General features: G+C 35.8%; 1 protein-coding gene across 1 annotated transcript; it reads right to left on the reverse strand.

Moving 5' to 3' along the window:
• Nucleotides 1–24,461: 24,461 nt before the first annotated feature.
• Nucleotides 24,462–24,884, reverse strand: LOC121478671 (39S ribosomal protein L30, mitochondrial-like). Its single transcript, XM_041733882.1, has one exon. It carries the CDS (start codon nucleotides 24,882–24,884, stop codon nucleotides 24,462–24,464), a length of 423 nt encoding a protein of 140 aa, XP_041589816.1.
• Between the last annotated feature and the right edge of the window lie 1,633 nt (nucleotides 24,885–26,517).

Here is a 26,517-nt window from a genome sequence, read left to right on the forward strand (position 1 = left end):
AATAACATGTTGATAATTATTAGACAAGAAGGAAGGAAGGAAGGAAGGAAGGAAGGAAGGAAGGAAGGAAGGAAGGGAGGAAGGAAGAGAAAAAGGGAAAGAAAGAAAGAAAGAAAGAAAGAAAGAAAGAAAGAAAGAAAGAAAGAAAGAAAGAAAGGTATTGTTCTAAGTGCAAGTCCTTTTTAACTTAGTTTATGAGTTTATGTAGCCATTGATGAAAGTTATATACTTCTAATATGAAACACGATTTAGTAATAATTATAATTTAAAATTATTGACTAGACGCAAATGCTGAAAACCTAGGTTCACATAAATAAGGAGATGGGAACTGTTACAGCATTGACACACAACCGAGCCAACTCATTCTGAGTAATATGGTAGAAAACAGTCATCAATATTTATATTTAATGTTAAGCTGAATGCCAAGCAGATCTGCTCCAATTTAATTAAGAACAATGAATAAAATACTGATTTATGAGAAGATTAGTTACCCAGTCATTAAATGCTCATTGGCCCAACACCAACATCAGCCTTCCGAACACCATTTTGTTTGGCATGGAGGAGGTTACACCTGTGGTCAAAGCCCTTTACTAGGGTCACTATTAGAGGAGATGTAGGATTTGTCTTTTGTTATTTGGGGAAGGGCAATTATGAAAAGGAAGGCAAAACTTAGAACCAGCATATGCCAGACAGATTCATTTGGGGCATAAACATTTTTTCATCCCAGACATTCTATAAATGATCAATTTTAGGCAGCCGACAATTGGAAGGTAATGACTTTAACCTATCCACCTCCAAACATCCTTAGGAAAGTCTTCATACATGCTCCCTGAAAGCCTAAGGGTATTCTGATTTGAAGGGTAGAGTCATTTTAGTGTTCTGGCTTTATTTTAGGTCAGGATGTCACTTAGTTTTCTTCTAGAGAGTCCAACAGCTTGTCACCTGCTCCAGTTTCCTATCCCACAGCCATAGCACCTATTCTCTTACTTAGCCATTCATGTTTTCACTTCCTTCCTTATTGGTGGCACCTGAAGATCTTACTTTCTTCCCTTTTTGTTCAACTCCACAGTTATAAAAACTTTGGTGATACTTTGCCAGCATTCCTGTATTGGGACAATTCTGAAGTTGACTCAGTGTGCCATTCCATCTGAATAAAAGTTTGTTCAATCAAGAACCCAAATTATCCAGAAATCTGAATTGGGACTTCCGACTGCAGTCTGGCTGGAACGGAGAAAGCAATCTTGACCACATAGTGTGCACACTGCAGTTTTTTTTCTTTACACTGTATATTACACATAAAAAATATAGAAAAATTTCATGATGCTATACAGGCCGCCCTAATATTTAGAAACCATAAGAATATCAAGGCAGGGATGGGAAGGATGGAGGTAAATGGAGGTAAAAACACCCTAAGACACCACTTAATACCCTCACCCATGATTACACGCCAAGAAATAAAGCTAACACTTAAATAGCTACAGTAAGAATTACACAGTGAACCTGTTATCTACCGAGACATTTAGAAAACACTATTTGACATGGATGAATTAGAAATATTATGAGTTGATAGAAAAGAACATATGCAAGACAATTGATGACTAAAAGTTTACTCCTTACTAAATAGTAGTAATGAAATTTAGAATTCACATAGCTTTATAGTGTGTATCCTTTGAGTAAAAAAATAAAGCCTTTTAAAAGTTTTCTTTACTATATATCATTTATCAAAAAACTGTGCATATGTGGTTGTTTAATAGTGTGTCCATATAGCTCTTTTCAAATTACCAATAGGGGATATAAAGAAGATAGTCAAATAAATAAATACACAAACAGGAAAAACAAAACAAAATAAAACATGGTAAAAATTTTTTAATAGAGGGAAAAAAAATGTTAAAACTGTTTGGAGTCGGGGCACCTGGGTGGTTCAGATGGTTAAGCATCTGTCTTTGGCCCAGGTCATGAACTCTGGATCCTGTGATCAAGTCCTGCATCAGGCTCCCTGCTCAGCCACTCCCTGCCTTGTGCACTCTCTCTCTTTCTCTCTCTCAAATGAATAAATCTTTAAGAAAAAAATGTTCAGAGTCAGAAAATTGAATCCAGCTAATCTTGTTGAAGTTTGGGACAGCATTGGGAGATGGCAGAGAAAGAGGCAAACCTACAGGCTGCCCTCTGTACTTACCTTTATACCACAGGGGTTCGGGGGTTACCCTAGTCTGTATTTGATCTGGAATGCTGGAATGCTCAAGGATAATGAAAGGATTACTTAGAACTATGTCAATGGGCAGTGAGCAACTTTTTCAGTGCTCGCTGAAACACTATATGATTTTTTTCTAGTTTACCTAAGAATAAGGTGTATCCCCTATTTTCAAAGATCTTTTTAGGTTGAATGGTGTGGCTTTATTTATTTATCTTATTCATGGTTTTTGTTCACAAGCACTAAGGTTTTCAGAGGTTTGTTACTGCCCTTTTTAGCTTGACAGTAATTCTTCAGACAATTGGAAAGTAATGGATTTAAACTATCCATCTCGAAACATCCTTAGGAAAGTCTTCATGCATGCTCCCTGAAAGCCTAAGGGTATTCTGATTTGAAGCATACGGTCATTTTAGTGTTCTGGCTTTAGGTCATTTATTGACCTAAATAAAGGGTCAATTCTTTATTGAACAAATTTCTTGACAATTCTTTGTGATATGCCCACCTAGATGTCACATACCCCCTTTGGATCATGATCTAGATCCTCTGGATCTCAGAATTCCATGTCTGGTAGTCCTGAAGGGTTTTTTTCAAGCTCTATCCTCTCAAGGGCAGACTGAACCATTATGTGTATATCCCTACCCAAGGAGGTAGAGTTGGATGGGGAGTCCACATGCATGCACAGTACAAGACAAAGTGGAATGGTATTTGGTATATGATACAAAGAAAAAGGGAATAGGCCAAATTCTGGCCTCTCTCCATACCACATTCTGGTATAGGACTCCAAAAAAATAAAATAAAATCCAAGTTTCCTGTATTTAACCTGGCCTCCCAGATCATTTTGAAGATTTATTTGTCAAAGTGGAAGGAAGATACATATTTTACTTAACAGTTTATTAGGTTAAATTATTACCTTTAAATATTTAGATATGTAGCATTAGACTCTGCTGCTAGTGATTTTTTTGTTAGTTTTTTTTTTTTCTTTGCCCTGGGCCCTACATTAGAAAAAGCTAGGTCACAAAACACCCCTCATAGCCACAACAGCCAGGGCCTCACAAGATAAGGGGATTTTCAGAAAATTCATACTCATATGCAACTAACCAAATACAAAGCAGAATTTTTTACATGGAGATTTACAGTGCAAAGACAGTATAAAGTGGAAAAGGGTCTTAGCCTGCTTACCTTCTACCCTCAAAGCAGAATTTAAGACTAAAGCTTTTGCGACACAATTATTTCAGAAAGTGACCTCAAAAAAAGTCAGGGAAAGTCAATCTAAAGCTGTATTGCTGGGCTGGTTTTCTGTGGGCTCATCAGTACTACTCAGTCCTGCAAGCTACTGTACAAAATGTGTCTCAGAACTGTCCATCCAAGGAACATTATAGAGGAGTCTAAGTTCACTGGCTTCTAGCTGGCCAGTATTCCTATAGGTGTTAATTCCTTTGCTCTTTGAGATTTGTGCTCATGTTGGCAGAGCTGAACAATCTCCAGTCTGGAAAAGGCTCATTTGGTGGAAGCAGAGAAGGTTAGAAGAAAGCAAAGATATGCACTGCAATTGAATGAGGTGCTATCAGGTTGCATCTGTAGGCAGATGGTTACCATAGAACTGGCTAAAGTAACACCACAGGCTGAGAGAAAACGAGGTAGGCATAAGAGATTCCTGATTTAGGAAGCAATAGTTCCTTTAGGGAGGAATGGAGAAAATAGCAATTACATTTAAATTGCGCCAGAGAATGGGCAGACAATAGTAGTTGGCGATGGAGGATATGTTCATTTCCTAGGTCTACTGTAAGAAAACACCACATATTGGGTAACTTAGAACACCAAAGATTTATTCTCTCATATTTCTGGAGGCCAGAAGTCCAAAATCGAAGTGTCAACAGGGTTGGTTTCTTCTAAATCCTATGAAGGAGAATCTATTCCATGCCTCTCTCCTAGCTTTGGTGACAGTTGGCAGTCCTTGTAGAGCCATCACGTCTCCCTGTGTGTTTGGATCTTCATATGGCTGTCATCTTGTAAGCGCACCAGCTATTCTGCATTGGTGGCTCACCCTATTCCAGCATGACCTCATCTTAACTAATCACATTTATTTCTGAATAAGATCACATTCTGAGATACTGGGGATTACAACTTCAACATACTTTTTGGGGAGATCGCAACTCAACCAATAACAGAGGAAGATCACTACAGGCTGAAAGAATTTACGAAAGTGATGTAGATGCTTAAAACTATTCAGGAAATATCAGTTAAATGGCATTACTGGAACTTCTGGTGAGAGAGAGGAAATGGAGAAGTTCAAGAAGGCATGGGTAGACCATTAGGGTTTGGAATGCAACAGCAAAGACTATGGGCTTGGTCCTACAGGTGGTTATCAAAATCTTACTTGTAGAGGGTAGTGTGGTCTGTTTACTTCTGCAGGCTCAGGTATTGTGGATAGAGATTGGAGAAGATTCAATTAATATTTCTTTTTATTTTGATTTTTTTTTTTTTAAATCAAGTTCTTTCTGCAACCTTCTTTGTAACATTTTTAAAGGTCTGTAGTATATTTCCAATGGTCTTAATGTTTAAAAATAAGCTCCTGAGTCCTCCTGCTTCAGAAACCTCTATCTCCTTTTAGAAAGGAATAATACAAAAGATCACTACTGCTTCTACATGTATCTGTTTCTTAAACATCAAGGTCAGCAATGCAAAGAAAGAAAAATGATATGAAAACGCTAAATCTTCTTCACAAAAATTTCTGTACCTTTACTCAAATATCATTGGATGTAGAGAAAAATCAATGCATTTATTCCTGAAAACCATGGAGTATGTAAATAAATTTAAATCTCAATGCAAATGTAGCATATTATTAGTAGCATTATATTACATTAGTATTAAAGCTTTATATTCACCATTAGAACTATTAGTTTTTTAAATGTGTGCTTTATAATCTTGGAGCAAAAGCACTGAAAAAAAAAATTCTGGATATAAGAAATATCCAAAGAACATATTGTTCCTCCAAATTAATTCCAGTGGTGGGTACATGGTGACTGGATAGCAAGTGCCTTGTAGCTATAGCATGATAGTTTGTGCTCACAACTTGCTGGAAACTGAAGTCTGTGAATTTGAAGACAGGAAAACACGATTAAACTTGGCTTCAGTGGTACCTTCAAGGGGACCTCACTCTGTGCTCTCCTCTCTTAGGCTCTCCTAAGTTGGCCTCTGGGGTAGGAAACCAGAGAGCCTGCTCTCTACGCAGGGTCTGGTTTACAAGTACAGACAATGAAAGCAAAGAAATGGACTTGGTGTTCAAAGGGCTAATCCACATGTGAGCTTGGCTTGCACAATAAGAAGGGAGCCATTTCCATATCATCACAGGACCGAGAACAGCCAGGCTTTGACAGGGCATCGAAAATGTCCGGCCTCTTGCTGGTGCCCATTCTACTCTTGTCACAGACATTGAAGCAAGTGGGCTTGGATAAATACAAAACTGGGCCTCACGTGGTGCTCCTCCATTACACACATGTCAATATGGGGAGATTTCTGCCCAAGCGGAAACCATGGAAAATGGAAATTCAACATATGGTCAATGAGGGCTGCAGAAATCAGGGAGAGGAACAGTTGCACTCCTGAGGCTTTCAGTGGCACTCTTTGGTAATTGCTTAATTGAAATTTTATTCCTTTCATTGAGCCTCCCAGCAGGAAGGAATCTACAATTACAAAGCAAGTTTTGATATTTCATTCCTGCCCTTTATACCAATGGGTGAAGAATGGGCATTAATTAAGGGATAGCTACAAAACAAATTGCTCTGGAAGGGAAGAAAAGGGAGAGATGTGAGAATGTGTATACATGTAATTAAAAGAGTGGAGAGCAGAAGCAACATAGAAAAAAACTTATTTTTCCTTTGTATTGGTAACAGCAACATAGGAAAATGATTTTACTGAAAAACTTGTGGGTAGATAAAAAGGACAATAATTATAGTGAAAAAAAAATGGTTCTAAATCAGCCTAGTTCAAATTTTGTTATTCACAGGCCGAGTGACTTGAGCAATTCATATCACCCCTCAGAACCTCAAATATACAACAACCTGGATATTACTGTAAATCGTTATACTTTACAGGACAACTGTGAAAATAAACTAAGACACTACATGGGACAACATGTTGCAAATCATAAAGCTCCTATACTCAGGAAATTGCATGATTGATTCAGAGAAGGAGGTAACCATTAATTTATTTTTTTAATAGTGTGAGAGAGGGAAGTCGGAGCTGAGAAGCTATCAGTATACTCCTTATTAGCACTCCAACACGGTTCAACCTTACAAAACTACTGAGTCAAAGAGAAACTTAGTCCTTCTGCCACTGGTAATTAGCCACAGGAAATTTTGAATTATAATGGGATTGAGACTTTAAGGTGTTTTGGGGAACTTATTTAGATATGTCCTCGGTATGTGTAACCAGAAATAGGGTTGAGTGGCAGTGTCTTATACCAAATCTCTGGGTCTTAGACTATTAAGAATATAAATTTATTGCTCTTATTTGCGAGTAATCTAATGAGATTAGCATGCAGCTCTCATTAGTCTCCCAAATGTTCAAAGGCAACATCTGCAAGTAGTTCTGTGAGTCAAGTTGGAGTTTAAATAGTTTTCTCAGTTCTCCAAAAAAGTAAGCTTTTAGGGAATGGAACAAAATAAATGGATTTAGATGAAAAATAACTAATAGGGCCAACTAGGGGAACATATTCTCTCAGCCAACATGTCTCATTATTTTTTCTTATCATTAAAATATATCCGTGGTTTGAAGACCATAAGAAGCAAATAAATATAAAATAATAAAGACCTTTTTGGACTACTTATAATTCCACCAGCATATGATATTGAGTGATATATTGTTAAAATAAACATGTTCATGTGTTTTCATCCATGACAGAGCCAGTGTTTCCATCCAGGCATAATATCCATTCTCCCTTTCTGCTTTAAGAGCAAATAATCCAATATTATTTGGAGCAGTGATATGCATGACAAAGATATTTTATTTCCCACTCTTCCTTAGAGCTAAAGGTATCAGTGATGTAGGAAATGTGTGGTGTTCAGAGCCCATGGCCAAGAAAGAATTCTTGAGACATCTTTGGTGAAAAGAAGTTGTTTTATTAAAGCACAGGGACAGGACCTGTGGGCAGAAAGAGCTTGCACTGGGGCCATGAGAAGTGGCAGATTATATACTTTCAAGTTGGAAGGAGGTTAGAAATAGCATAAGTCTCCAAGGGATTTTGGAAGCAAAGTTTCAAGACCTTTTAGATGAATATTGGTCAGCCACATGCTTGGGGGATAGCTGCTGACATATATCTTGGCAGGTAGAGATAAAGGAAATCTCCAAAGGAAGTTTTATATGTTAAAATAGATCTCTAGGATCCTGGAGAGTTGGGATAATGTTAAGCTAAGATGCCTTTTGCCCTTAGCAAAGTATTAACATTGAGTCAGCTGAGCTCCCAGAGGAAGGTCACTCGACCTATGTCTTGTCAATGGGCTGTAAATAGTAAGGAATTTTAATTTTTTTCTTTTGCCTTTGTTTACCACACCATCAACATGACTACATCCTAATGAGTCAGAAGTTTGGGGAAGCGTGGTTGGTTCCTTAAGGGGTAATATTTCCCTTTTGCTTTCTTCTCTTCCCCCTTCTTGCTGTCTGGTAATGGATGTGAAGGCTGGTGCCACAACAGCTCTTTTGAACAGTGAATTACCTTGAGGGTGGAATTTAACCAATACTGGGCTAAATTCAGTTTTATCTTGTGTTAACGAAAAATAATGTGATCTTTAAAATCTTATTAAATATTTTTGTATGCAGACAACCTAATCTTTTTGTTTTGTTTTAAAGATGTTATTTATTTATTTATTTATTTATTTATTCATTCATTCATGAGAGACACAGAGAAAGAGGCAGAAATGCAGGCAGAGGGAGAAACAGGCTCCATGCAGGGAGCCCAATGCGGGACTCGATCCTGGGACTCCAGGATCACACCCTGGGTGGAAGGCAGGCACTAAACCACTGAGCCACCCAGAGATTCCCAGACAACCTAATCTTAACTGATATACAACTGCTACAATATAAGTTCCTTGAAAGCAGAGGCCTTTTTCATTTTGTTCAGAGCCCAGTACACAGGCAAGCCCACAGAGTTTCAAAACTATTTGTTACCTGGATGCCTCCTATTGACTCTTTCCCTTTTATATTGTACTCAAATACTCCTTTCTACCTCTTTTCTTTTCTACTTTTCCTACCATAATTTCCTAAATTATTTCCTCATTGCCTCTTTGCTTACTCTTCCAGTAACCTCTGTTGCTCGTAATGCCATTGTCTTGTTCCTTCTTATTTAAATGAAAGTCTGACCCAATGAAAAATTAGCAAATTATAAATCCAAAAAACATGACAATCTTTCTTTCAAATTTGATTTAAATAGAAACCAGGATGATGGACTATTGTATAACTCTTTAAGAGTATTCCCACTAAAGGGGACCTTGGGTAGCATAGTCATGTAAGTGCCTGATTCCTGGTTTCAGTTCAGGTCATGATATCAAGCCTCATGTCAGGCTCCACATTCAGTGCAGACACTGGTTGGGATTCTCTCTCCCTCCCCCTCTGTCTTTCCTACTTATGTTCTCTCTTTCTCTTTCTCTCTCCATCTCAAAGAAATAAATTAATCATAAAGAGTATTCCTATATTATTTTTTAAAGATTTTATTTATTTATTCATGGAAGACACACACACACACACAGAGAGAGAGAGAGAGAGGCAGAGACACAGGCAGAGGGAGAAGCAGCCTCCACGCAGGGAGCCCGACGTGGGACTCCATCCCAGGTCTCCAGGATCATGCCCTGGGCTTAAGGCGGTGCTAAACCACTGGGCCACTGGGGCTGCCCCAGAATATTCCTATTTTTAAAATATAGTTTTATCTTTCTAAATATAAAATAATTCTGTCCTACATCCTTTTATGAATTTTGGAATAGTATTATGGGATACATATTTCATAATGGTATTATGACCTAAAACAAAGATTCAAGCTTTATGGTTACTGTGAATTTAAGAACTTCAAAGTTTGTATATTGAGTGAGTCGATGGGGATGTATTTGCAACAAAAAGTCATGAGACAATGACAAAGTTGAAGAATTGGTCTCAAAGTTTAACATTCCTAATCAATTAAGAAACAAAAGTTACCTCCTAATTTTCAAAGTAAAATTACAAATGGGAGAATTCATTCTAGAAAAGGAGAAATGATTAAGTGTCCTTAACTTGATATTTTAAAAATGTGATTGGGCATTCAAATTGCCTCCTTTACTGCTAGTCTTAAAAGTCACATAATGTGAGTTTTTTAATCTTTACTCTCTTTCTAACATTTTTTCTTCCTTTTATTTTTTTCATCAGTTTCACTAAAGTGTGCCTAGATGTGATATTTTTGGTATTTACAGTATTGGAGAGCAGTAGTTCTTTGTAAAACTCTATCTTGGTATCTTTGCACAGCTTTGGAAAATGTTTTGCCTATATCTCTTGAACTACTGCGTCAGTCTCATGTTCCCTCTTCTCTTTTTCTCTTTTACACATACACCATTTCCAATATCACTTATGTCTTCTAATTTTGTTTCTTTATCTTTCAATCTTCTTTTCTCTTTGTTTTCATCCTGGTTATTTTTTACTGACCTACATTTTTTGTTTTCTTATATCTAATCTGCTGGTAATTTACTCACTGAGTACTGAATTTCAGTTATTATATTCTTCAGTTCTGGAACTACTATTTGATTATTTTATATATATTCCCATATTTTCTGTAACTCTTTATCTTGTCATCAATTTTATTGAATATATTAATTACAATTATTTTTAAGTTTCTGTTTATCACTTCACTGCCTAGATCGTCTGTTGGTCTGTTTCTAGCATATATTCCTTCTCTTGTTTTTTGGTCATTTGGTACTCTTTTGTAGATTTTTAAAAAATTCTAACCATTGTATACAAAAGACTACTGAGATAAGGAACTCTATATGACATTATCTTCCTCAAAGAATACTTAATTATTCCAGTGATTAGTTAGTATAGGGGCAGATTTCATCAGTCTAAGCAAGGACTGATAAAGTTTAAGAATAGGTTTCAAGCTTTGTTAAGAGCTGTAATATTTTTACTTTGTTCATATTCCTGAAAATTTTGTGTGTTACCATTGGCTCTCTTTCTCAGCAGATTCTTATTTCCAATTTGTGTTCTTCTGGTGTTGTGAGACTACGAAAATTTTTCTTTGCCTTTTTGCCTGCTTTCTTCTGTTTTTCAGTCTCTTACACTTGGGAAGATTAATGCTTGACAAATGTTTCAAGGAAAAGAATGTTGCCGTCACTTCTTTATAAACTCATCTTTTCTAGATCTTGTTATTTTGAGTCTGACCTACCTTAGTAGCTATATTTTTACTTTCTCATCCCAAGTTTCACAAGCATTCTACACAGACACTTTCTGCTTAACCCGAGCCTCACACTATGAAATGGAAAATAATAGCACATGTTTCACTGTGAAAAAGCAGCTAAAGTATAGCTCCTTTCAGTGTGTTTCTCTTCTCTTTCTGATCTGTACCTCCAATCCTGGCTACTTTAATTGCTCTCCAATGCCTACATAGGCAAAACAAAAACAAAAACAAAAACCACAAAAACAAACAAACAAAAAAAAACCCTAAACTGAGATTTTATAGTAGCTTTTTACTGGAGAACTTGTGTAATACCAGCTATCCAGCAGATTTGGAAGATTTTTAGAACTAATTTTTAGACCTTTTGTTTTCCCTCTAGGCCTGACTTTTTGTTATGTGGATTATGTTGTACCAAGTTGGAATTTTTCTTAATATACTAGTGAAAATTTTCTTATGTAACATTTTAGAAATACTGACAAATTTATACGAAAACTGTGCTACTTAGTTGTTTTGTCCCAAATCAGAGAAAAAAGAAGTTGGGGAGGGGCCATGGATTTATCCCTATAAGATAAATTGTTTTCATTATTTATGTGTCCAAGAGAGGGATAAAGAAGAGAATTGGTTCAAGTTAAGCATTTTTGTTTTGTTTTCCTAAAATAGCGTTCCTAGTGGGATTAAATTATATTTTGGCCAGCTTATTACATTTATTTGCCAATGAATGAGTCCAAATATGAAGGAATTTTGTTTCTATTTGGACTGATATAATTAGCCTGTCTATAAATAGATTATTTATATCTGTATATTTTAGCTGATGACTTGTCTTATAGAAGATAAATCCTTATTTTAAAATGTTCAGAGTGTAGAAGAGAAGACCCGAAGGAAGAAATATTTGTCGCTGCTGATGTAGTGTGCATACTATAGTAGAAGAAATAGTGGGGCAGTGGAATAGGGAATGCATATACATATAGTGGAATCTCAAAAATGACATGCATTACAAAATAAGTAATTATGAAACACAGATTATAAGAAAAACTATTCAAAGACACAAAAGAACTATGGGTGAAGAATATAAAACAAGATAATTTTTTTGCTAGAATTTTAGGATTACAAGTTATGGATGTCCTTGCATGATTTTAACTTAGATATGAGAATATAGTTACATAATGTTACCTAGTGTGTTTAATGCTTTACTTCTATGCAATCTAAGTGAAATGACATATCTGGTATTATGTGACTTAATTTAAGAACAAAATTCCCATTGTAGTTCCTGTTGTAGAGATCTTAAATATTTCATGTTGTGCTGACAATGCTTAGATTCTTATCTCAAAGAACTGTATTTTGATGTGGTTATTGACTTTTCTCTTCAATAATTCTAAATGGAGAAATACAGAAATGAAATTTCTTTGTTCTTTGTTCTTACGTGGTAACTGTTAAGGTGAGTCTCAAAAAGAGTATTGAAAACATATGATTTTAGTGACACATGAAAAAAATAAAGCTCATCTTCAAATAAAGCTCATCTTCATGGTAATAAATTCCAATTAAACATAGCTTAATTAAACAGTGTTACTGGGCAGCCTGGGTGGCTCAGTGGTTTAGGGCCGCCTTCAGCCCAGGTGTGATCCTGGAGACCCAGGATCAAGTCCCACATCGAGCTCCTTGCAGGGAGCCTGCTTCTCCCTCTGCCTATGCCTCTGCCTTTCTCTCTCTCTCTCTCTGTGTCTTCCATGAATAAATAAATAAAATCTTTAAAAAATAATAAAAATGAAAAATAAAGTGTCACTAACTATGTAATAGTTTGAAATAAGGCATTATTATGTCTAGCTTGCATATCAATTTTATGTTCTTTTGATTAAAAAAAAAAACTATTGGAGAGATTATTGCTTTTAAGCTTCAGAAAATTTTAGAGGCTTATTGTTTCCCAATAACATCTGAGGATAGCTGAGAGATGAATTTTTCATGGTCACCTACAAAGTCAGGAATGTGACTCAATTTTTAATTTATAATCCACTATCGTTTTAAATTCTATTGTTTATTAACAACTGAAAATAATCAAATAAAACATTTTATTTTCAGTTTGACTACAAGTTTAGTCAAACTTGCTTTGAAGTGGAAAAATTAATAAAAATTATATGATTTCACCTTCACTCATTTTCTACCGATGAATTATTAGTATAATTCTTGATCAATAAGACTATTTGTTTTCTTCTTTGCTTTTGTGAACTCTTAAGAAAAATAGTGAAGCAGAGTGGGCAATTATCTACTGTAATAGCACCATTCAATCTCTACAATAATGTATATATATTCTTCAAAGATTGTCACAGGATATATACATCTAGGTGGATAAGGGACTGATTATTAAAACAGAGAATATTAGAAAACATAAAATGCAAAATGAAGAGATATATGACTGAAGTCGATGTGGAAAAACACACAGAATTTTCTATTTCATTTTCAACCAATAGGGAAAACTGTGCAGAACAGGTGGCTTTGCATACAGAAAAAAAAATAGGTACTTTGATCATCTGGTAAAGAAAAGGCATTTTAAAAGCAATTTTGATTCACTTGTAAATTTATTCCAATTTTAGATTCTCTTTGTATTTTTTTCATTTGCTGCTAAAGTATAATTAGAATCTAATGTAAATTTTCTCCTGTGCTTTAAGAATCTTGACATTTAACACCTCATTTTAACAATACCTTTCATACAGTGTCGTTTCCTTTTATAGTCATTACACTTCTAAAAAAATTTCTGCTTTCATGGAAAAAAAAAAGATAAAAACAGTATTAGAATAACTGACAATTCAAAGGCAACAAAGGGGCCCCAAGTCACAGATAGCTAAATAAACACAAAGGAAAAGTTATATATTGCTCCTAAGTAGAATTAAATTATAGCTGTAAAAATACAAATGGCTCAATCTGTATTATCTTTTGTTGGTACAGCAGCTTATTGCTAAAAATACTGACAATTATAAATATAGTCCTTTTCCTTCTGCCATTGGAGCTATCATATCTTCCTATGAAAGTCACAAGTGAGAGATGATTTGACATCTTGGGTAGGAAATTGAATAGAAGCAAGAAATCAAGTAGAAATTCAAATCTCTGTCCTCTCACAGGAACATATGAAAGTGACTTCCATAATGGCAAAATTTTCTGAGAACATTAAATTAGAATTTTAAGGACCGTGTTTATTCCAAATCAATATGACTCAAGAGATTGAAAAAAAAATCATGCCTTTTGAGAATAACACATACTGTCATTCTGAATAGGCAAGACATATTTGTGAAATGTCCTAAAAAACAAAGACTAGAACAGGGAGAAATATTAAATTTACTTTTACCACAAAATCTTCCCAGAATTTAATTTAAAATTAAAATAATTTCATCTTCATTATTTTTATAATCATTGCCAAATGTTTATTGAGTCCCTACCAAGTACAGAACAGAGAATTAAGTGTTGCCAGCCCTGAAGAAATGATAGTCCCTATTTACAGGGGCACACTATCTGGTTAGAAAAGAGAAAGTAAGTTTCTACTGACATATGTTCCCATTACTTATATGACTATATTGCCCTGTTTGGAACCATACAATTCTAATAATTCTTTGGACTTTCATTTAATACGTTTTTTTTTTTTTCCTTGAAGTTGAGACAGTGGAAGTTGTAGGAAAATCTACCTCAAATCTCAGATCATCAAACCCTACTGTGTCTTTGGCAGGGACTTAAGGTATCAGTAACTCCCTACTGAAATCAGAGTTTAATGGGCAGTGTGTTTTGATTTAAGTTTGTCCTATAATATTAGAAGTCTTCAACCTAACATCATTAGAAATGAAAAAACACTTTAAAGAAAACCTAACTTTTTTTACAGTGATATCAGTTGCTGAATATGAATCACACTGTGTAGTCACCTAGCAACTATTTATTTGATATGAGATTTTAGCCTAAAACAGACATTTTTCCCACGACTAAATTCTATTTCAAGTCCATCACATCTATTTTCACATGGATGTCCTGATAGAACCATAATAACTTAAACTAGAATAGGCAAGTGACAGATCTGCTCATAGTGAAAGCTGCCATGGGACTAAAGCATAGATGCTGGTGGTACTCACTGACTCTGGACATATTCAGGGTGTTATTTCATGAACTATGTTCAGTATGAGAGGACAACCAATGGGAAAGTTACTGGATTAAACACCACAAAAAGAAGAAAACTTGATGTATCTGTCTTTGTTCTCTCCTTTTCTGGGCTTCTCTGTGATACAACACTCTTCACATTTTATCATAATGATCTCTTTGTGTTACTTTTTATCCAGCCAAACTATAGGCTCTTTGAGTAGAGCCTGTCTTACTTATCAAGAGGTAGGAAAAGTGCTTACATCACTGTAAATTAAAAAAAAAAAGTGTAAATGGATGAATAAGGGTCTAAAATGGTGTGTTATCTGTCAGAGAAATAAGGAACAAGTTGTAATAATGTCATAGGATCTTGAGGTCCATGATTTTATACAACCCAGCAGAATTATAGAACAAGAAGTTGAGAGGCTTCGTATTCATTACTAGCTCTGATATTATAATTTGTTGAATAAATACTGTGCAAATGCTGAAAGACAGGACGAACAATTCCCAAGCAGCCCTGGAATCATAATTTGGAGTTATTTGAAGTTTTGCTCGGCCACAAATTTGAATCTCATGTATTCTGCATGAGCTGGTGAGTCACTCAGCTGGTAATGGAGCCTAGCCTTGAACATCCCAGGTTATGTTTTGTCACAACTGTGAGCTCTGAGAGTTTGGCGCTCTCAACTCTGAGGCTGTAAAGTTCTGTATGTCCTAAGACCTGAAAAAAAGGGAGAAAGCGTAAATTTAGTCAAACGTTCACTATGCACTTCTCAGGGCAACTTTGATTTTTTTTTTTTCTGCTTACCATCACTTACATGGTAACCTTCACAAGAGATTTAAAACGTCCTTTCAGCATGAACATTGCATTGCATAAAAATTTTTTCATGTAAGTTAAAAAGGTGAGATGCTGGGGGTATAGCTCAGGGGTAGAGCATTTGACTGCAAAAAGGTGAGATGAGAGGCACCTGAGCAGCCCAGCTGGTTAAGTGTCTGACTCTAGGTATCAGCTCAGCTCAGGTCCTTCCAGCTGTGAAATCAGCCACACGTCGGGCTCTGTGCTCAGTGCCAAGTCTGCTTCAGATTCTCTCTCCCTCTTCTCTCTCTCTCTCTCTCTCTCTCTCTCTCAAATAAAAATAAATAAATAAATTCTTATAAAAAAGTTGTGGTGATAAAAAAAAAAAGGAACCATATTGGCATTTAGGTGTGAGCCAGGACCCTGTGCAAACATTGTGGTATAGATAAATTTGAAGTTTCAAGGCAATTTTGAGATTTATCAGTCATGAATTTCACCAGTTCACTGTGCATGAAAGAATAAAGGAAAAGGTTTGAGAAATGGAAAAAATGTATTTATTGTACACTCACATTAAGGTCTCCTGTGAAGCACTTATCTTGCAAAAGAAGTGGTAATTCAGTGAAACATAAAATATCTGATTTTCAAAAACTACGACGTGGATGGAACTGGATGGTATTATGCTGAGTGAAATAAGTCAATCGGAAAAGGACAAACATTATATGGTCTCATTCATTTGGGGAATGTAAAAATTAGTGAAAGGGAATAAAGGGAAGGAAAGAAAATGAGTGATAACATCAGTGAGGGTGACAAAACATGAGAGACACCTAACTCTGGGAAATGAACAAGGGGTAGTGGAAAGGGAGGTGGGCGGGGGGGGAGGGGTTGGAGTGACTGGGTGATGGGCACTGAGGGGGGCACTTGGCAGGATGAGGACTGGGTGTTATGCTAAATGTTGGCAAATTGAACTCCAATACAAAAATTTTAAAAATTAAATCAATCAATCAATAAATAAATAAAGTACAATAATCGGTTAAACAGAGGTCAATTTTTGTTGAGATGAAATTAGTCAAAGAAAAGATAAACATTGAGGACAGCTGGGTGGCTCAGTCAGTTAAGTGTCTACCTCCAGTTCAGATCATATTCTCAGGATTCTGGGATTGAGCCCTTGCTTCTCCCTCTGCCCACTCCCTGCCCGCTCTCTCTCCCTGTCTCTCAAATAAATAAAATCCTTAAAAAAAAAAAAAGAAAAGATAAACATTGAATAAACTGACACCATGGCTTCTAAAAATAGAAAAGTAATAAAAGGTAAAGATTAAATCAACTCACAAGAGGAAGAAGACACAAATTCAGAGACAAAACCAAAAGCAATGAAAGTATAAATGGGAAACAGTGCCGTACTCATTAAAACTGTCTATTAGAATTGTCTGATGCAATTTATATCAGATATTATCATTGGAATTGGAGACCTAGAGATCTAATCAAGTAATAGAATTATATGCATTTTCTTCATGAATATGAACATTATCCTTATATATATCATCAATATCTACAGCTCTCCTTCTATACATTTGTTATAATCGTGGCTTTATTATTTGGATGTTTATTGGTATAATGGCAATTTTCTCAATAGACAGAAATCTCTAAGAGGTAAAGGCCAAGCCTGACTTGCTCACCCCTAAATTCCCAGTGCCTAACACAGAGTGTGACACACAGTAGACACTTAAATACCTTGTTGAACTTGTAAGTGAACAATGATCTGCATTGGTTCTGCAAGGATTCAACTGTGAACAGTGCTATCTTTGACTATCACTAAACATTTTAAACTTGAAAAGTAGACAGAGTTGTGGCTCCTACACCTCCAAAAACAGGTTTGCTGTAAGCTGAGTATATCCAGGAAACAGGAAAAGAGAGATGAGGATCTGGCAGGGGTATGCCCACCGGGATGCTCAGATGCTAGCTTGCTCTCTGCTACCTGGATATATTTAAATCCAAACCTAAATGAATAATTAAATTCAACTGCATGAAGGGCTGCTTTTTCTTTTGGTCTATGGAATTTATTTTGGTGGTTCTTAAAGTGTGGTCACTCAAGCAACAGCATCAACATCATCTGTAAATTTGGTAGAGATGTAAATTTTTTGGCCCCATACCAGACCTACTCAGTCAGAAACTGGGAATGGGGCCCAGCAATCTGTGTTTAACAAGCCTGCAAGTGATTCTAAGGCAAGGTAAAGTGTGAGAAACTCCAAATACTGAGTGAAGTGAAAATTACAGTAAATAGACTATTTAATGAATTGTCATCCCACATCCTTTGTTGTTAGGGAGTCCCCAATAAGCGATATTGTAATCCCGACTCTGGTGGTCCCATCAGTATCTGGACTCCAAGCCATTCAGGGTCCACATGAGCAGCAGTTGCAGTCGTCCTTCTTTGATTTTTGAAAGAAGTAAGACAGAACTGTAAATTATTATATATTGCACTTACATATAACCCTACATCTAATAATTAATGCTATTTTCAAATAATTTTAAGAATACAGGAAATGCATTAGAGAAAAAAAGAAAATATGACTTATTAGTTCTTATTAGTTCTACTTATAACTCCCTGTGAGAATTTTTTCTCCAGGTTCTTTTTTTTTAACAACATACAATATACTGCACATACTTAAAAGCATACAATTTGATTCATTTTCACATATGTAATATGATGAACCATCAACATAAGACAATGAGTATATCAATAATCTTCAAAGGGTCCTTGCAGTCATTCCCACTCAACTTTCTCAGTCCCTCTTCCATCTCCAGGCAACCACTGTTATATTTTCTGTCACTATAGATTAGTTTTTATATTCTAGAATTTTGTATAGCTGGAATCATAAACCTTGTATGTTTTCTTGTCTCAATTCTACTGATTAGCATAATGATGTTGAGATTCATCCATTTTGTAGCATTTATCAATAGTCCAATCCTTTTTATTGTGGGCAAGTATCCATTATACAGACAAATCACAGTTTGCTAATCCATTCACCTGTTGATAGACCTTTTGGTCATTTCTAGCTTGAGATATTATAAATGAGGTTGTTAATGTGAGCTTATAAACAATTCTTTGTAGGGACATAAGCTTTCATTTTCCTTAAAATGCTAAGGAGTGGACTGACTAGATTATGTTATAGGTGCATGTTAAACAGATTCAGAAACTGTTAAACTCTCAAAGTAATTATATTATTTTACATTACCACAAACTGTTTATAAGATTTCCAGTTTCTCTACTTCATTGCCAACCTTTGGGATGCTCAATCTTTTTAATTTTAGCCATTCTAAAATATTTCCTTTTTTAATATTTCCTAACTTAATTTCATGCACAGTATTTTTGAATCTCACACATCAAAGTTTTTATATTTAAGAGTTCAAATTGATGGTTTTGTATCTTTCCATGTCTCTCTTTAACTCTTTGAACATATGCAATATAGTTGTAATAGCAGTCTCAATGTCCTTGTTTGCTGCTTTTAACATTCCATCAATTTTAGACCCCTTTTAATTTATTGTTTTTTTTCTCCTCAACATGGCTCATGTTTTCCTTATTGCTTTGCAAGTCTATAATGGTTTTGATTCTATTTTTAGCCATTTGTGAGTTTTACTCTGTGTTCTGGACAGTTTTGCTTGTATACAAATATTCCTGAGGTTTGTTCTAGGATGCATTTAAGTTATTTGCAAACAGTTTGTTCTTTTGGGGGTCTTAATTTTATATTTGTTAGAATCAGAGTAGTGTTACTCAAGACTAACTTGAGTTAGTCACTCAACTAGTGACTACTAGTCACTCTTCAGGCAACTTTTTTGTTTTCTCTACCCAGTGCCATTTGAGGTTTTCCAATTCCAATGGTGGTAACAGGCATTACTCCAGATCCCAACTGAGCGCTAGGCACTGTTACTTCTAATACTATCAGGTGGTCCTTTCCTTAGCCTGGCGTAGTCTTAGTATGTGTGTTAGTATCCAGCTGCATACTCAAGGGGTGTCTTTGCCAGGTTTCTGAATCTCTCTCTCTCTCTCTGTTGCTCTCTTCTTCCTTATACTCTACTGCAGTGTCTAGCTACCTCAGTCTACTTACATTTCCATCTCCTCCATATACTGGGCTCCTACTGAATCTCTCTTTCTTGGCCTAGAAACTCTTAAGGAAATAACTTTCAGCATTTGCTAGGCTCACCTTTTGGTTTCCTATTTCTCAGGTCTCACTCTCCTTCATCATCTGACATCTATCATCTTAAATCTGTTGTTTTAAATGCTTTGCCATTGGCGGGGGTGGGGAGGGGGGCGGAATTATTTCAAATCGGAAGACAAATCCAGTCTTTGTTACTCCATTTTAACTGACAATGGAAATATCTTCTCATATTTTTAAAGTCACCATTGGAATAAATGATCTACAAAGACCAACTCAGCTATAAAAATTAGCAATTCTTTCACAGGTCAGAATATTAACATCTGTGTTGCATAATCAGACCCAGTTATGTACTACCCAATAGGCTCCTTTGACATGTCCTTTGCAGACCTCAACTTCCTGACTTTGTTCTTGGTCTGAGCAGCCCTTGCTTTGACTCACACAGTTTTGAGGATGATAAATTCTAACTACTGCCATGATCAGGTCTAGAAACCTCCAGCTAGTAGAGACCACTGTCTCCAAATCCTGGCAGGTCAAAGCTGTGAAGGCTGTGGCTTCTCTGACAGCTCTGTGGAAGAGCTAGGTCATACAGCCCAGGAGTGTAAGGACTTCATAGCTCCTGGAGTGGATTTGACCAGTGAGAACAGTAGAACTGTCAGATGAATTACTCTTCTACTAGAACCTCATGCCCACCTAAGAGATAGCTCCCAGATGTAGTGATTTCATGAAGCTTGTCTAGAGATATCCTCCTATGTGGCTAAATAACTGAGTGCATTTTCTTGTGAAATCATAGATAGCTGGATTCATTTCTGGCTCTTGTTCCTGCCTCATTTCCTTTTTCCTTCACTCTTACTGCCCTTGCACATAGTATTTCACTCCTACCAAAGAACATTAGTGTGTACAACTTGGTTCTGACTATTTTCTAGAGTACTTAGGCTAATGGAGGAAAAAAGAGAATATAAGAAAGACAATAATCATTCCCTTATATAACATTTACTTGTTCCATTTTTATACTCCAGTAGTCAAATTTTCTGTTTAAATGAAGAAACAAAATATTTTAATTTAACATGTTGAAAATTTAACCCAAATTTACAGAGCTGTGAGAAATATTATCAGAAACTATTGATCTCGTGGAAGGGAAAATAACAAAACATGAATGCTCATTTCTAAAACAGCTGCCAAATCAGGGCAGGCAGAAAATTCCATATGCAGGTGGAATGTCACTGTGAATGCTGGAATTTTAGAGCTCTTATCTAGAACATGATTTGGAAGATTTGTAGGAGAATGATGATCTAAATACTTGAAGCAACGTGTAGTTTGCCTGCATTTGTAAATACCAGGATGACTTTAAATAGAAGAAGCTAAAAATGTTTTTCGCTTGGTGCTCTGTCCTGTGTCACAGCTTTGTGATTTGTTTAAACAGATTTCTTCAGTCCAGTGGAGTGATATTAAGCATGTAACTCCTAACCCAAAGTTACAGAGTATGCATTAGTTAGAGAAAAGATCATTTAGTAAATTATGAATTTGAAAGTGAATAAATAAGTTTTAAAAGTTGTGTAGAAAGCATATTTTTAATCAAAAACCTGTTATAATGTGAGATTTATTCATGAAATATTAGATTAGTAGGGTGGGAGTCCTAACAAAATCATGATTTTTTTAACCTTCCTTTAATAAACTATTCTTGTTTATTCATAGAAACCAATAAAGTGACATAAAGAGAACTAAAGCTCTTTCCATTTTTTAATGCAATTTATTTAAAGAATCTTAAAACCTAGTATTGTGGGTTGGATTGTATTCCCCAATAAGAAATATCCTACCCTAGTACTATGTGCCTATGACCTTATTTGGAAATAGGGTCTTCAGATTAATTAAGTTAAAATGAACTAATGCTGAATTCGGGTAGACCCTAAATCCAGTGACTGGTGTCCCTAGAAGATGAGGGAAATTTGGATACTGACACACAGAACGTGTGATGAAAAAGACACAGACAGGCGCATCTAAAGTCAAGGATCACCAGCAAGCCCTAGCAGCTAGGAAGAGGCAAAGAAAGATGCTTCCCTAGAGCCTTCAGGGAGAACGTGGACCTGCTGACACCTAGATTTCAGATTTCAAGCCTCCAAAAACATAAAAGAATACATTTCCCTGTTTTAAGCCCCTTTGTTGTGGCAATTTGTTACAGTAGCCCTAGGAAACTAACATACTTAGTTATAATTTTTGAAATACTTTTAAAATTCTTATTTCGGGGGATCCCTGGGTGGCTCAGCGGTTTGGCGCCTGCCTTTGGCCCAGGGCACAATCCTGGAGTCCTGGGATTGAGTCCCATGTCAGGCTCCCAGCATGGAGCCTGCTTCTCCCTCCTCCTGTGTCTCTGCCTCTCTCTCTCTCTCTCTCTCTCTGTCTATCATAAATAAATAAATAAATAAATAAATAAATAAATAAATAAATAAATAAATCTTTAAAAAAAATAAAATAAAATTCTTATGTGGTAGGTTTTACAAAAAAATCAATGAAGTTTATGAAGCTTTGTTTTCTGATATTATTACAAATTACACTAAGTTAAAGAATCTTTGAGGCTTATGTTTGAAATCCATATAGAAAATTGTATTGAAAAAAAATCTTTTATTTTCCATTAAGGAATTTCATGTAATTCCGATTCAGTCCAATTTACCAGGTTGTTTGTAATATCTATATGTGAGTAGTGCTCTAGGAGATACCAACAATGCCAACACCATGACTTCAGACTTCTGGCCTCCTGCACTAGAAGAGAATAAATTTTTGTCATTTTAAGTCACCTGGTTTGTTGTTATGGAAGCTCCAGGAAACAAACACAATACTGATAACTTCAAGATCTTATGTAAATGATAAGGGGATTCAAGCCCCACCCTTATGACCTCATTTAACATTAATTACCTCCAGGCACCTCGGGTGATCAATTGAGCATCTGACCCCTGGTTTCCCCTCAGGTCTTGATCTTAGGGTCATGTGATCAGCCCCACATCTGGCTCTGCATGGAATCTGTTTAAAACTCTCTCAATCTCCTTCTGCCCTCCCCTCTTCAATCTCTCTCTCTAAAACAAAACAAAACAAAAAAAAAATTCTTGAATATTAATTACCCCCATAAAGGTCCTACCTTCAAATACCATCATTTGGGTGTTGAGGTTTCAACATACAAATTTTGGGGGGCTCACAATTCAGTCTGTACATTGTGATTATTTCTATTTCTTTAAATATTTTTAAATTTTTTAATCTTCCCCTAATATGACCCTTTATTCCTGTAACCTTTTCCTTTTTAGAACCAAATTTCCCTATAACATTTTGTTCTTATGATTCATTTAGGAGTAACCACAACCCCAGGATGGCACATGCCATAGTCCTAATGATTCAGAGAACTTTATCTTTTTCTTCAGAAATGAGCATGGAACCCAAAGAAAAACTTTCTTGGGCCTCTACAGAAAGAGAGTGGCCACTATAGATCATGTTCCCCCAGGGTCATCAGAATTAATCGTTACAAATGTGAGTGAGCCTGCCAGAAAATAAAAACACTTAGAAGAAAGTAAGGCCAGAAAGAAGAAAGACACTGCTAATATCCAAACACTCAATGCAGTCCATCAGACTGGACCCATATATAGGCTTTTAAGTTACCTGGGTCAATAAATTTCATATTTTTGTTTATGCTAGATTAAGTTGGCTTTCTGTTATTGGTATTAGAGTTCTGATTACAACAATTCTGGAGTTTTAGAACACTGATAAGTATATATCATAATCACATAGCAGAAGAGATGGGATCTCACTTCTCAGATTAAATGAAAAGATTGCATTTTTGGTCTTTGGTGCTTTGTCTTACTCTCTCTGGATCACTTACCCTGGATGGAGCCAGTGACATGACATGAGGCCCACCTGGTGAGGGACCACCTGAGTGAGACAAAGCAAATCTTCTCCTCATTCCCCAAACCAATTAGGGCCTTTAAAAAAGACCACAGCCTCAAGCTGACAGCTTGACGCAATGTCATGAAAGACTTTGAGCCAGAGGCAGCCAGCTTCACCATGTGTGGATTTCTGATGTGCTGACATTATGAGAGTATAAATGTTTATTGTTTTAAGCTGCTATTTTTTAGAATAACTTGTTATATGGCAATAGATAACTAATAAAACCACTTAAAATGATATATCTTTGAAGCTATTGGAAAGCAGTATTACATAGCATAATTTACTATATTATCTACAAACAGAGATAAATCTATTGACCATTTATGAGTTGTTTTCTAGATAAGACACTGATTTACATTAACACAGAGGGTCTCAACCCATATAATCTCGGTAACAGGAAGGAAGCATCAAAGTATAAAAAGCACAATTTGTGTTTTACACCCTTGAATTTGAGTGCTGAGTCAACCCGAATGTACTAAATGACCCTGGGCAAATCATTTAAATCTATGTGCTTCTGTTTCCTCTTCTGTATAATAGAAATATGAAAATCTACTTAAAGAGTTTTCTGGGGATTTGAAATAAAACATGTAGAACATTAAAACTATGAATAAGAACATAAGACTGGGGCTCAATAATACGTGGTTATAATTTCTTTGACTAGTAGCATTCACTTCAAGATGTAAGAGCAGATTAGCAATAGAAATACATACCTCTGATATGGGCATGATGCTTGGGTGTGGACCCAAGTTGTGACTAACTTGCTTGTTGGCATTGGGGATTTTTTGTTTTTTGTTTTTTTTTACTATTTAAAATATATTTTAATGAGAACACTTTCTCACTACCTTTAAATTATTTACATTTTTTAATATGAAATTGCTCTGCAATTAGGACTTAACAGCTTCCTGATCTACAGGGTTTAGATGTCACCGCACTACTAATTCCAGTGCTCTTGAGGCACGTGTTAGACACGTCTTCCTCTGTTGGAAGTCCCTGTGGCAGCTTCAGGGGCTTGATCCTTATCAAACGCTTAACCACTTTCAGTTTTGCATTCACTGAAGGGATGTTCTTGTGAACTTGAGGAGGATGTGCTTTTTCTAATCCAAGCATATTTATTATATCTTTTTCCCAATATGGATGTCTCTTTGTACTTTTTATTCTGGTAACAATATGCAGTTTATGGGGGTGCTGTGGATCCCCACCATATTTTTCATGATCTGCAGGTGAAGGTTGAAACACTTTATCCGGAATTCTTGACTTCGTAAATTTGTGACAAATCCAGTCTGTACAAATAAGAGGCTCCACACCTTTTGTCATCAGTTTGAAGTTGGTCTGGGGGCTTCTGAACTATTTGAGTGCAAAATCCCTGCCATGATTGTGCTGACCTTTCTCTTCAGAGGCGAGGGAAAGGAGAACAGAGGAAGGACCACCTGGGCTTGGCATTGGGTTTTAATTGATTGGCTGACCCTACACAGTTCAGGTTTTCATATATAAGGTTGCTTGTGGTCCTTCTTTGAAACTCACTGGGAAATTACACCATCCTGAGTAGAAGACACATGTATTCAATGTGTGAGTTAAGTCAGTTTTTCCCCAAATGGGACTTTCTATTGTCAATATTTAACCAACTGTCCCCAAGCCTCTCTTTAATATATCCCTTTCTGTAAGAGTGTTAAAGAGTTTCATAGATTTATTTACTTGTTTATGCCATAGTTGAGCCTAATATTTTCTATTAGTCTAAATCATACCAATCTTCATCATATCCCCTGAGGCCATTTAGGTAGGATTACATATCATCAGTTTGCAATTGGGAAAATCAGTACGTCGAGAAGTTAAATCCATTTGTAGTGTGGAAAGAATCAAAGCTTTTTACTGATTCTGGAGAATTCTATCTTTTCTATAGTTTAGGAAGTTGCAACATAAGAATTACATGTCAACAGAATCACTGATGTAGTAAACATGAAATTGTCTCTCAGTATATTCAAGTCTGATTAGATCCTTATTAGGGAATAATATCCAGTCTGGCAATCCATAAATAAAGCAGATATCTCAGATAGTATGAAATAATAAAAGAAAAATTAATAGTTAAGTGTTAATATGAAGCATAGCCACAGAATTGCCATGAAGGTGATACCCAAGTACATTAGATAGGATATAATAGATTTTGTCGTTTATAAACCCAGTGTTTGATGTTTAGTTTAACAAACCAATAGATAAACCCATAGTTTAATAGACCAATAACATAAAAATTATAACCATTTTTTCAGATTCCATCAATATGTTCTCATTATAGAGAAAAAAAAAAAAAGAAAGAAAGAGAGGGATCCCTGGGTGGCTCAGTGGCTTAGCACCTGCCTTTGGCCCAGGGTGTGATCCTGGAAAGCTGGGATTGAGTCTCACGTCAGGCTCCCTGCATGGAACCTGCTTCTCCCTCTGCCTGTGTCTCTGCCTATCTCTCTCTCTCTCTGTGTGTGTATCTCTCATGAATAAATAAATAAAATCTTTAAAAAAAAGAGAGAGAAAAAGAGAATGCCAAAGATTGTTTTAAATCATTCATAATTCCAACATCCAGAGATAATTTATTATAATTTGACATATATCTCTATAATCTATCTAAATGAATACTACAATATATGTGTATATAGAAATATATATATATATATGTAATTTGAATCTATAAATCTCATATTTGGGATTTTACCGAAGACATAGTTTTGTGTGAATGGTACTTTTTCAATTTAACAGTAACATAATGTCAAATATGGCTTAATGTTTAATATGTCATGAATTGTGTAGAGCAGTATAGGCTGGACACTGCATAAATCTAAGGGATATCATCATTTACCTAGACTATGACACACATCCTGGTGTTGTATAATGTGACAGCCTGTGTTAAGCATTCTAAAAAACATTTGAAATGGCCACATAGTTGCTCATTACATAACAATGCCAT

The sequence above is a fragment of the Vulpes lagopus genome, chromosome 19 (assembly GCF_018345385.1).
Source record: "Vulpes lagopus strain Blue_001 chromosome 19, ASM1834538v1, whole genome shotgun sequence".
NCBI classification, from domain to species: Eukaryota; Metazoa; Chordata; class Mammalia; order Carnivora; family Canidae; genus Vulpes; species Vulpes lagopus.